This window comes from Agelaius tricolor, unplaced genomic scaffold (genome assembly GCF_023055355.1).
Source record: "Agelaius tricolor isolate 1412-34295 unplaced genomic scaffold, bAgeTri1.0.p SCAF_6, whole genome shotgun sequence".
NCBI classification, from domain to species: Eukaryota; Metazoa; Chordata; class Aves; order Passeriformes; family Icteridae; genus Agelaius; species Agelaius tricolor.
In genome coordinates, this window is record NW_027269266.1 from 50,263,286 (window position 1) to 50,275,643 (window position 12,358).

The window sequence follows — 12,358 nt, forward strand, 5'->3', positions numbered from 1 at the left end:
CTTTATTATTTTGCATTTCACCGAACTTCACGCGTGAAATTCAGGTTTCCCTTCCTGCTTTTGACTTGCCACAAAAGCACTGTATTTGGGGAGCCCTGAGGCAGTGAAGAGAGAAGAAACAAATGGAGCTTCTTTAGGGAATAAAGGTCTCATTGCTTTTCCACAAGAGTTTCAGGGGTTTGGTGCATGCCATGGTTTTAACTCTTCCCCATGTTTGCACTGCACTTCATTGAGAATTCAGTGACATCTCAGAAATCACCATAGAAATTGTCCAACCTGGATTTTATTGTTATTACCTCTATTTCTGGTTTCCTTTTAAGATGGCTATGATCCCCTTCCTGGTTCACAGGGAAGACAGTTAATCTCTCTCATCTGGAAAGCCAGGGGAGAAGAAAGGGAAAAAGGGAGTCATTATTAATTTAATGCAGATTTAGATTGGAAGAACCAACTTGCCCTTCATAAATGCCTGTTAAATTGTTCATTACCTGCAGCCAAATATAATGGCTTGAGTTTAATATTTAGCCAGAAAACTTAGTAATTGGCAGGAAAGGACTTGATTTGATTTAGTTTATTAAAAACTGGCCAAGAAAAGTACAGTTTGTCTTGATCTGGTTGCTGCTTGTAAGGGAAAATTTTTCTAAGGCATGCAGATTTGCTCCTGTTCCCACGTGAATCCCAGCCACTCCCCACCAGAGTGCCAAGGTTTCTTGCTTAGAAAAAGAAAAGCTCATGGTTTCTTTTTTAAAAAATATTGAACTCCATTGCCCAGCCTGAAGCAACCTTTCAACTTCAAAGCCTGAGGGACCATCCCTTTAGCTGCTTGGGGTTTCCATTAGAGCTAAACAGGAAGCAGATGAGGCCATCAGAGTATTTTGAAGACCTGATGTAAAATCACTGTCACTTTTTAAGGAAAAGGTAGTTTAATGAGTGCTGTTGTTCCATGACAGGCATGCCGCAAGTTTCGGGATGATGCTACGTGCAAGGATACATGTCCCCCATTGGTCCTGTATAACCCCACCACTTACCAGATGGATGTGAACCCTGAAGGAAAATACAGCTTCGGAGCCACTTGTGTGAAGGAATGTCCACGTAAGTTCATTTCAGGTTGCAGCCCCAGAGGAGGTGGGGAGTTGGAGGAAAGGGGGAAGGGTCCTATGTCATCTCGCTGTGCTGTGGTCAGGTTAAAAAGCACTTGTTCTCTTCAGTTTCTGTGGGAACAGGTCACAAAATGAGCCTCTTGAAACAGTCTGCATCCATCACCTTGCCTGGTTTTCAATCTTTGCATTTTGACTTTTGAAAATTTTTCTCTTGGTGAAGAGAAAAGCATCTTCCAAAAACCATTAAAACAATGGCTATATGGGATCAATGTTATGGATTACCGAAGCAGTATCAACTCTTAGCTGGTTCTTAATTAGGACTGTTAAAAAGTAATTGATTTTAACACTCCGTCTCAAGGCCTGTAATCATTGTATTCTCTACAGATGCTTGCTTTTCCTTTCTTGCTGTTCCATTTCTGTATTTTTTTAATCCATCAAGTCTTTAATGTTGTTTCATCCTTCAGTGACCATTCCCCTCCCTGTAAAATGGTTGATAGCACTGTATGTTCATCTACCTTCAAATGATGTTTGTGATGTTCATAGTTAATGCCTGTACTTTCCTGAGTATACCAAAAGCTCAAATCCCTTTTTTCTTACCAGTCTTGAAGTTCTTGTCTGGCCCTCAAAGCATCCTTCTTGTATTTCAGTCACCTTTGTATCCTTGTTTTTTTTCCAGACAACTACGTGGTGACAGACCACGGCTCCTGCGTTCGCTCGTGCAATGCTGATACTTATGAAGTGGAAGAAAATGGTGTTCGGAAGTGTAAAAAGTGTGATGGGCTGTGCAGCAAAGGTAAAAAAAGCATGGACTAAACCAGTGAGGCTTTGGGATGATAGAGAACTCACTAGGAAAAGTGCAGGGAGTTCTGATGTTAGTTAAGTGTAAATTCAATATAAATCAGATCCAGTAATAGTTTGGAGATCTGACAAGAGGTTTGATCAGGAAGCATGACTGTGGAGCATGCTTTCCAGTTGGGATATACCACAAGTACTGTAGAGAAAACTGTATGTTGTGTGCATGTATATCTTGCACATCAGCCTTCTCCTCCATTAGTCCTTCCCTGTGTCTCATCAAGGGAAATGGAAATGGGACAAAGAGAGCAGGGAATGTGCCAGAGCCTGTGTGCAGAGATGCTCAGACCAGAGCTGCACAGCTGGGCAAGCAGGAAGCAGTTATCCTGTGGCACTTTCTGAAAAGCAAAAATAGGCAAAAGATCTGTGAAACTCATCTTAGAGTGGTTGGTTTGACCATACGGGAATTCTTTCTGAACTTGTGGCACCTCCACATTTCTGCCCTGCCATGTGACTGGGCTTCACTTTTGTCCCCCCTAACTTTTGTATCTCTCCTTTAACAGTGTGCAATGGCATTGGAATAGGTGAACTTAAAGGGATCCTCTCCATAAATGCCACAAATATAGACTCCTTCAAAAACTGTACCAAGATCAATGGAGACGTCAGCATTCTCCCAGTTGCATTTCTAGGGTGAGTTACCTGCTGGCCATCAAGCACTGAAAGGAAAAAGCTAGGGGAAATCCAGGCTAAGTTGTTCTTTTCCCAATTTCTCATTCTGTTTGTTTCAGTGATGCCTTCACGAAGACCCTACCTTTGGATCCCAAGAAACTGGATGTCTTCAAAACAGTCAAAGAAATATCAGGTTAGCAGTGAATTTAAGCTGAGGTGTTTTTTGACTGATACTGCCAAAAACACAAATGGGGAGGAGGGAAATTTTAAAGCACATGAAGAGAAGTGTTTCTTGTCTCTGAGCTAACAAGGGTCACTCTTAACCAAGGTGGTCAGCAGCACATTGCCAGCATTACGCCCACATAACCCATACTGGTCTTCCATCCAAGGTGTGTGGTTTGGCCAGAACATCCCTTCTGTTGAACTGTCAGCCCTAGAGAAGAGTAAAAGCAGTGGAGATCCTCAGCCACCCAAGAAGCGTGTGGTGATGCAGAGGCGTGCCACTCCAGCTAAAAAAAGCCAAGTGTGTTTCTATTTGTGGAAAACCTTTCAGCAGCTCCTTAGGGAAGCGTGCTCAGGGGCTTGCGTCATCCCTATGGAGACACCCTCTCCAGCCTGATGAGCTCTTCCTTGGGGTGAATGTGTCTCCAGGAGCACAAAGCAGCCAGCGGAGCACTCAGCCACCGTCTTGCACCAAGTATCAATTAAAAGTAATTGTGTTCAGCCCATTATGCAATGAATGTAACATTGGGGCTGGGTCTACAGACATGACTCTAGTTCTCCTTTTGTTTCTCTCTCACCTGTGTGGTTCCCTTCAGGGTAGCAATGACTAACTGCAGAGCTTCATACAGCAGCCTGCAATTTTCCAAATTCTCCCCTTCCTCGCAAGCACCTCAGCTGAGTGGGGCATTCTGTTTGCCTCAGAAAATCCACTACAAGTAGCTATTCTGCTCTGTTCCTGCTTTTCAGTTTTCCTCTTCTCTGAGCTCGTCTGCAAAATGGGATGGAGTGCTGCCTTTCTCCCACAGATCCAGAGCCTGCAGCCTCTCAGCCAGGGTATCTGCTGGCAGGAGCTATCATTGCTGGCGGCTCGGTGTGGCAGGATGTGCAGCTCACCGACACGCTCTGTTGTGCTCCTAGGCCCTCACGGTGGGCTAAGAAGTAAACTGTTTATTAAACAGGGTTTAAAAATATCTCCTTGCTCCCTAAAATGTCATGTTAGACTTTGAGATGGTCCTTCAGATAAGCATAGGGAAAGTACAAGCGCCTTCTCCTGGTGCAGGTTTTGCTACAGGAGAAGGTTCTGCTGCCAGTACTAATGGTGAGTTTATTTCCATTATGATTACTTTTTAATCTTCTTTTCCTCTTGCAGGATTTTTGTTGATTCAAGCCTGGCCTGAGAATGCTACTGATCTTTATGCTTTTGAAAATCTGGAGATTATACGAGGCAGAACAAAGCAACAGTAAGTAAACCATGTGCCACAGCCACTCTAAGAGAAACTCTGTTTTGAGCTTTTCTTGTCTGAGCACACCAAGGTTGCAAGCAGTGTGAGGCTCAGGTGTCCTGAAACTGATGCAAAATGGGGTAAACCCTGCAAGGAGTAGAGCACCATCTCTGTAGCATAGATAATGTGCCCTGGGAATAAAGACCCTCAGCTCTGTGCCATGTATGGAGGGCTGCCCTCAGCCTGTTTTCAGGGCCAGGGTTTCCCCCACCATCCTGGAAGCACAAGCAGGATACAAAATGCTCTTTACAGTCTGGGGTAAGTCATAATGTGATCAGAAGCACTACGGGATTTGAGGTAGCTGGGCAGTCATGGATGGAGGCTGCCAAGCAGTGCAAACATCAGCAATGCTTCCAAGTGCCCTCCTAGGCTTGCACCAGAAGGAAGAGTGACTTGGTGGACAAGAACAAAGTAATAGCTGCTTTACCTACAACCATTGTTCCACTTCATTACTCGTCAGAACATGTGGGTCCTAACAGTTTTAGCTTAAAAAGCCCTTGCAAAACCAGATGTGAGTATTGCAGTTGTTAAGTAATAGGCATGGCATGTACATGGCATTAAGTTTAGAAGGGTGAGCAGAACCTTGCTTGAAGAAAATGCAGTTCACAGCAGGATGCATTTGACAACTAAAAGAAAAACATGCTGAGTACATCCTGCTTGCTAATTACCTTTCTTCCATGTTTTTTCTATTTGTCCCTCTCCATTTTAGTGGCCAGTATTCCCTTGCTGTTGTTAACTTGAAAATACAGTCCCTAGGGCTGCGCTCCCTCAAGGAAATAAGTGATGGAGATGTTGCCATTATGAAGAACAAGAACCTCTGCTATGCTGACACCATGGACTGGTACAGCCTGTTTGCAACTGAGAGTCAGAAAACGAAGATTTTACAGAATAGGGATAAAAAAGAGTGTGGTAAGTGAGTGCTGCATTCCTGCTTACCATCAAAGCTCATGCTGAAATTCAAAAGTAAGCTTGCATTTTCATGATTCAAGCAAGGCTTTTTTCTCTGTGTTCCTATGGCTACAAAATTCATCAGTGATACTGCTTTAATGAAAGTGGTGAGGGAAGAGTGGGATTTTTTTTCTTCCCACCAAAATGTGGATTGTGGTGTCCAGCAAATCAGGAGCTTCTTCATTACTATGAATGTAGTGAAGCCACATCACTTGAAGGACACAAAAGCTAAATCCTAAACCTGGCCTTTTTTAACAAGGTTGAAGCTGCTGTTCAACCATACTGCTATTGACTGCAGTGGTCCCTGGGCCAAAATCTCTTTCTTTTTGCAGAATATGAATTTGCTATATTTTAGAAATTTGTCATAGAAATACAGAATCGTTTGGGTCAGAAGGGAACTTTAAAGGTCATGTAGGCCCACTGCTGTGGGCAGTGATGTCTCTCACTAGACCAGGTTGCTCAGGGCCCCATCCAATCTGACCCTGAACTTTGAGGGATTAGGCATCCACCAATTCCCTATGCAACTCAGTGTCTCACCACACTGTAACTATGTCTTCATTGTATCCATAAATCTATCTACTCTTTCTGTTTAAAAGCATTTCCCCGTGTCCTGTCACTACAGACCTTGTTAAAAAGTTGTTAAAAGTGCCCTTCAAGTACAAAAAAACCCCAGTAATGTTTCTCCAGAGCTGTTTTTTCCCCAGGGTGGATATCCCCAGCTCCCTCAGCCTGACTTAACTTTATTATACATCTGTTAAGCTGTCACAGAGGATATCATTCTTATTTTGAATGGCCAGAAATCACTCAATTTCAGGCTTTGGGATTTAGAGAAGAGTGATTACTCCTCTTCCACTCTACCAGAACCATTCATATCTGCTTTGGAACAGGCTGGGCAAACGGTTGGTCAGCTGGAGTGAGAATGGAGAGTTTGACCTCTCTCTTACCTCCTTGACATTCATATCTTTTCTTGTCCCTCTTTCTTTCTCAGCTGCTGCCAAGCATGTTTGTGACCCCCTGTGCTCAGATGTAGGCTGCTGGGGCCCAGGGCCCTTCCACTGCTTCTCCTGCAGGTTTTTTGATCGTCAGAAGGAATGTGTGAAACAGTGCAACATCCTGCAAGGGTAAGGTGTCTCAGGGGTGCTTCAGGTTTTGGTGATGGTGTGGGGGTTTTGGTTTTTAAAATGTGTTGTAGCTAGAAAAAAAAGCAAGAAGCTGGGTCTCTGCCTGCATGGGATTGCCCCAGCTTGCAGAGATGTTGTGTGAACACAGTCCCTAGCTAAGGTACCTCTCCTTCCCCATTCAGTATTTCTTAGGAGTTTGCTCCTGACATGGTGACAAGAAAACATCCCCTTAAGCCCACAAGGAGACTATCTGGAGGAGTTTAAAGCTCAGTCTGTGGCTATCATGTCAAGTACACTGTGTGAGAGCCAAAGCCATTTAGAATCTCTGGGAGCTCAGTCATCCCCAGAGCCAGGGCTTCACTGCTTGGTAGATTTCTTTCCTCTTATATTTGCTCAGATGAGCAGCTCACCCTTGCAGTTTGCAAAGTTGAAGGGAGAATGAACTTTCCTCTGAAAATGACTGAGAGCAGCAATTTCAGACAAAATTATTGCCTCAGCCTCACTCAGGACCTGGAAAAAATATTGCTGCCTTGTGTGTCAATTCAACAGGTGATGTAGGTGGAAAAGGCATGTCTAGCAGCAAAATTACAAAGTCTGACTTTTAAAGCTCCTGAGTATTAAGCAAGTACTTGTCAGGGTGTTAATGCCTCTGATGTTTGTATTTCTCTAGTGGTTTGCAGTTTAGCAGCTGTCTTTTTTTTAAAGTGAATTCCCTCTAGCAGCTATTATAACCTGAAGGGCAGATCAGGGCATTATTTTGTGTCAAATGATGGGTAGATTTAATTAATAACACCATTACTTGAAGTGGAACAGCTTTATTGCTATTAAAACCATCTGTTCCCAACTTTCATATTTTAATGATTCATTGTCTGTTGTAGAGAGGACATGAATTTAATTATCAGTGCCTTGCTGTTTAACTTTCCTAATTATTATTTGTAGCCTTGGAATCACTTGAACTGTTTTTGCTGATCTCTTTGCATCACTACCATTTAAAAGCCTCTAGAAATGGTTGCGAGTATTCTGTGACATCAGCTTCAAAGGGAAAGTAAACTAATTTGTAGTGTGCAATCTGGAGTGCCATGTGTTTCACTGTCAACCAAATTTCCCTTACTCTTACACCCTCCTGGTTGCACTGAGCAAGTGCTACTGGTGTAGCCAAGAGGGTCCCTCCTCCTGTACCATCATCATCTCAGTCTAATGTGGAAAAGTCTGGAAAAGGAGAGAAGATCACAGTTTATCACTTGCTATTATTTCTAAGGTTTAATTATTTCTCTTTTTTTGTTGTTCTTTTCCAGGGAGCCAAGAGAGTTTGAAAAGGACTCCAAGTGCCTCCCCTGCCACCCTGAGTGCCTGGTGCAAAACTCCACCATGTACAATGCAACCTGCACTGGACCTGTAAGAGCAGATTCATCTTAGCAAACTTGAGTCCCAGATCACATATTAATATGTATTTCCCATGTTCAGATAATCCTGAGGTCTCATATTAATCCTATTTGAGGTGAAGCAGAGAATGGGGGTGGTTAGAAGTCAAGATCTTGGGGCAAGGGAGCAGGATAGGAAACCTCAGGGTGTTAGATTTATTTTCTGACAGGTAATCCACAGTCACAGACATTGTAGAGTCTCTAATATTTTTTAAAATATTAAATGTTGTATTTTTTTAAAAAATACTTACTTTGGCAAATATGGCAAAAATTTGAGTAACATGTAATCACTCAACTTCCAAGTCGGTGTGAACACATTAGATCAAACTCAGATCTTAATTGCAAAAGTCCAGTTCTCTTTTTCTTTTTTTTTTTTGGAGATCAAATCTCTTGCCTCCATCACAGGTCCACCTCTGTGTTATTTAGCTCAGCTCTTTAAACACCTAAACACCTCTTGCCACCACCAGCAGTGTTTGACCCTGTCTGAGTGTTTGACCCTTGATCACTGTTGTGGTTTAGGAACTCCCCAACTTAGTACTCCCACTGAGACACTCCAAATGACAAGCCACTCACTCACTCCCTTCCCCCTTCCCCTGTGGCAGGCTGGAGAGGAGAATTGTAGGCATAAGAGGGGAAAATCATGGGTTGAGATAAGAGCAATTTACTGGAAACAGCAATGAGATAAGGAAGGGAGCAGTAACAGCAACTTTAGTAACAGTGTACAAGAAAGGTGAAGGATTCTGACGTAATTGCTCAGAACCAGCATTACCCCACTGTTCCCTCTGTCATGATTGCTCAACCAGAAGGAACCCCTTCTCCCCAGAAGAAACTCCTTCCCCCTGCCCCTGGGGGAAGGAGGTATACATGAGGGGGTATAGAATAACCCCCATGTCCTAGCCATGCCCCTCCTGGCTGCTGCAAAAATTAACCCTGTCCTGTCAAGAACAAGGACACCCATCATCAGTTTGAGCAGTCACTGCTCAGTAATGTGAAGCATTTCCATCCTCCCTCCTAGCACCATGGCCTCAAGGGTGTTATTTACATTATAAACTCCTTCAGGCAGTGACCTCCTGTTCCATATTTGCCTAGCATCTAGTAATCAGTCTATTATAGTGGCCCTTAGACATTATAGTGATTAAAATAATCTTCCTATAGCGTGTCTTACTTTTGTCCCACTGCAACCAGCACTATGGATCTGGTCTGGTTTTTCTCCACAGTAGAATTTGGCCCACAATTGCTGGTTCCCCTGCTTTAAAATATTTAGGTCATTAGGTCATGGTGCTGTTACAATCTTAATAAAAACAGTTCTGCCAAAAATGGCTGAAGGCAATGCCTTTAAATACAAAATACAAATTAGGTGCTTTTCAAAGTGGAAAAGAAAATGCATGGACTCCTTGGGTTGCCTTCATCATCCTATGCTTCTTCCTAACAGAGGAAAGAACCTGTGCTGAGAAACCAGAAAAAATTTGATTTGATTCCAGTTTTTCAGGGAGGTATCAGGAGGTCCAAATCCACTGTTTTAAATTATGTGACAGGAGATTGCACCAGGTAGCAACCAAACTGTCTGCTTTTCAGCTAACCCCTTATCAAGGTGTCATTAAATTCTTCCCCATTTAAAATGTGAAATGCAAGTTTTCCAACCAAACATAAGGCAGAGGTGAAAAAGAAGTGACATTATAATGCAAGAAAATATTAGCTTTATAATGCAAGAAAATATTAGCTTTAAGCAACAGGAACTGTCTTCTGTATGGTCCATCCTGCAAGAGCAATTTCTTGAAAGAATATCAGGTAGCAAGGTAATAAAAGCAGACAATGCTGAAATCTTCCAGGAGTAAAAGGCATTTAGATTTATCTTCTGAATTTCCTCTTGAATGTAAGGGCGTTATAAACAAGTTGTTTCTCTCTGCAGGGCCCTGACAATTGCATGAAGTGTGCCCATTTTATAGATGGCCCCCACTGTGTGAAATCCTGTCCAGCAGGGGTTCTGGGTGAGAATGACACCCTCGTCTGGAAATATGCTGATGCGAATAATGTTTGCCAGCTCTGCCATCCAAACTGCACCCGGGGGTGAGTAAAACCTGGGACTGAATGGTGACAGGGAAGAAAAGAAAAAGAGAAATAGACTGTCTTGAGCTCTTTCTCCTCCTGATGGTCCCATGTCAAACCACTGAGAAGAACTAGCAGGGAGCAAGAGAGGTCAGGAGAGCATAGTTAATGAAAGCAGAGTGCGGCAAATTTTGTAAGTAGGAAAAGGTCAGTGGTACTTTGTCTTTATGCAGAAGGAAAGAAAAAAATATTTAAGGGTTTTGAAACAGGCTTGTTTGATAACTTGAAAGAATTTTACAGGACTCAACCACCAGTGATGCACCCTTTTTTTCCCACTTGGTTTGTCGCTGTGTCCTCTGGTTTTGAGAGGAACATCAGTGACATCTGGTGGATGCTGGGTTCCCAGGGCCCATTTTTCTGTGCACCTTTCAACTTTCAGGAGGGAAATCCCAGTAGGGTAACAGTGATTTTCTTTTTTTCCTTCTTTCCATACACTAGCACTTGGTCTGATTTTAAAGCCTTGTGAGTGTGGTTTTTTAACAGGAATCACAGTAAATCCAATCTATATGAGCCATTTTTTCCTCATTTGGGGATAGATTAGACTGCAACCTGTGACAAGTTGTGAATTGATGTGTTTAACCTACATCACAAGCAATAATGGTCTCCTCTCCTGATTTCCAACCTACAAAAGACATGAGATGCATGGGAAAAGGTTTTAGGGTTTGAGAGCTGGTTATTGGACTGTGATGCTTCCAGAATAAAAAGCCAGCCCACGTTTGACGTATTTTCCTTCACAGGGCTCTGCTTTTTACCCTGCAAATTTATCTGATCCAAAATCCTTCTATAATAAGCCCATAATAAATGTTGCAAGAGAGGAATTGTAACATATTCAGACCAACCATCACAATCTATGTTAGCTAATCAAACTGCCAGTTCCCCACTTTCATGGGAAAAAGGAGATGAAGGGTGGAATCACTCCCTTCATTAGAGGGCAAGTAACAGCCCTTTCCAGTGCTCATAGTGAAATTCAGTGCAGTGGATTTCAGACAGTAGTTATACCAGCCTACTGGATTTGCCACAATTTACAGCTATGGCCCTTGCTTTTTCTATAGTCACACACAAGGCTTATCAGGGCTTCCCACTGCAAGCCCAGGAAGAAATTTCCTCAGTTGAAAAGGGATAATAATTAAGTTGCTCTACTACTTCAGTAGTCCCTACTGATACAAACTGGCCACAGTGGTCTGATATCCTTCTTCTAACTGGCCACATGGAAATGCAGCTGATTAGTGGAATAGTGTAATGAGTAACCACATCTGAACAAGGCTTTTTTTCACTGTGCAGCCTCAGTAGTGGGATCGAACACTAGACTGCAGACTTGAAGAACATAATTTGCCAGACAGGGATGTAAAACAAGCCACACAGTGACTCTTAGTGCACAAGCAAGTTCCCCAAGGAAAATTGATCAGAGAAGTCAATTCCTGCCTTGCTTTAGCAATGGATGGGGGAACCACAAGAGTCAGGCAGGAGATGAGGTTACAGTAAGGAGACTTTTTAAAAATGAGGGTTACCCAACATATGCCTCAGTGTATTTGGCCCTGTGTTATTAAGGCAGAACATAAAAAGTAGTATCAATTTCATCTCTCACATGAAAGAGCTGGGCTGAGTTTGCATCAGTTACATTGTGAACATGCTCAACAGCCCAAGTCAAATTGATGCCCAAATGTGGCAGATGAAATAGGCTGTATCCCTGAAGGGTTCAAGAGAGCTAGAAGGAGGTAGTGTTGCAATATTTGCTATACAGATGAGACATCTGTGGCCATGGATGAGTAGGGAGCCAGTGTCAGGTTTATAATATGGGAACATGCAGTCAGGCACAGCATTGTCCCTCTGAAGGCAATCCATCAGCAATGCCATTTCTTTTCACGCCTTTCCCTCATTTTGCTGTGGGAATGGATCTGTTCAGCAGTGGGTGGAAAACATCTGTCTCACAAAGCTTTTGCATCCTTAAAAACCACAGTCTCAGCAATTCCTGCATGACAAGAAACAACAACTTCATTTCTGTCCCTGTCCAATTTCACGGCTAGAGCCCACAAAATCTTATCAGCATGATTAAGTGTGCTGACTTCAGTAGTCATGCAAGCAAGGGTTCCCAGAATCTCTCTCTGTTTTCCTTATTTGAAGAAGCTTTAAGTAAAAGACTTCTCTTCCCAGCTGAGTTTTGTCAGAAATTTCATTTTCTCACTTTAGGTATGCGTACTGGTTGTACATTGCTTCTTTTGCAATGCCGTGAAGAATCCCTTTGAGTCTCATTTTCTTTGTTGAGTCCATTTTTCAGCCTTCATTAGGAAATAGAATGAAGGATGCTTCCTCCTGCTTAGCTCAAAAGACCCCTTCTCTCTCAATTCCCCTGTATTCTCTTGGGAATTTTGTACACGAGCTTCCTTTTGCCCTGCCTCAAGTACAGCTGAGAATTATATGCTACAATAAAGAAAGCAACATCTCAAAAGCCCTGGAATTACCCCAAATGTTCATCAGTTAAAGACATTCATCTTCTTAATTAATCTGGTCAGTGTTGAAGGATCTGATTTTCCCTTGCCAGTCTCACAGAGTACAGGAAATAAACTCAGACACAGCCACTGGAGTGGATAAACAAGGAGGAGAAGAAGCCACCACTGTAGCCAATACCACTGGCTGGCACATCCTGCCTCCATCCACAGTTGCTATCAACACTCTGTGTCTCACCAGTCTTCATTTTAAAT

General features: G+C 42.8%; 1 protein-coding gene across 2 annotated transcripts in view; it reads left to right on the forward strand.

The window, feature by feature from the left end:
• The window catches only part of EGFR (epidermal growth factor receptor), a 157,719-nt gene that overhangs the window by 116,010 nt on the left and 29,351 nt on the right, over window positions 1–12,358 (forward strand). For both annotated transcript variants that reach the window (XM_071429765.1, XM_071429766.1), the window contains exons 7-15: window positions 948–1,089; window positions 1,774–1,890; window positions 2,453–2,579; window positions 2,678–2,751; window positions 3,931–4,021; window positions 4,773–4,972; window positions 6,000–6,132; window positions 7,428–7,527; window positions 9,463–9,620. In XM_071429765.1, the coding sequence (XP_071285866.1) occupies window positions 948–1,089; window positions 1,774–1,890; window positions 2,453–2,579; window positions 2,678–2,751; window positions 3,931–4,021; window positions 4,773–4,972; window positions 6,000–6,132; window positions 7,428–7,527; window positions 9,463–9,620 (1,142 nt within the window). The remainder of the gene's footprint in view (window positions 1–947; window positions 1,090–1,773; window positions 1,891–2,452; window positions 2,580–2,677; window positions 2,752–3,930; window positions 4,022–4,772; window positions 4,973–5,999; window positions 6,133–7,427; window positions 7,528–9,462; window positions 9,621–12,358) is intronic.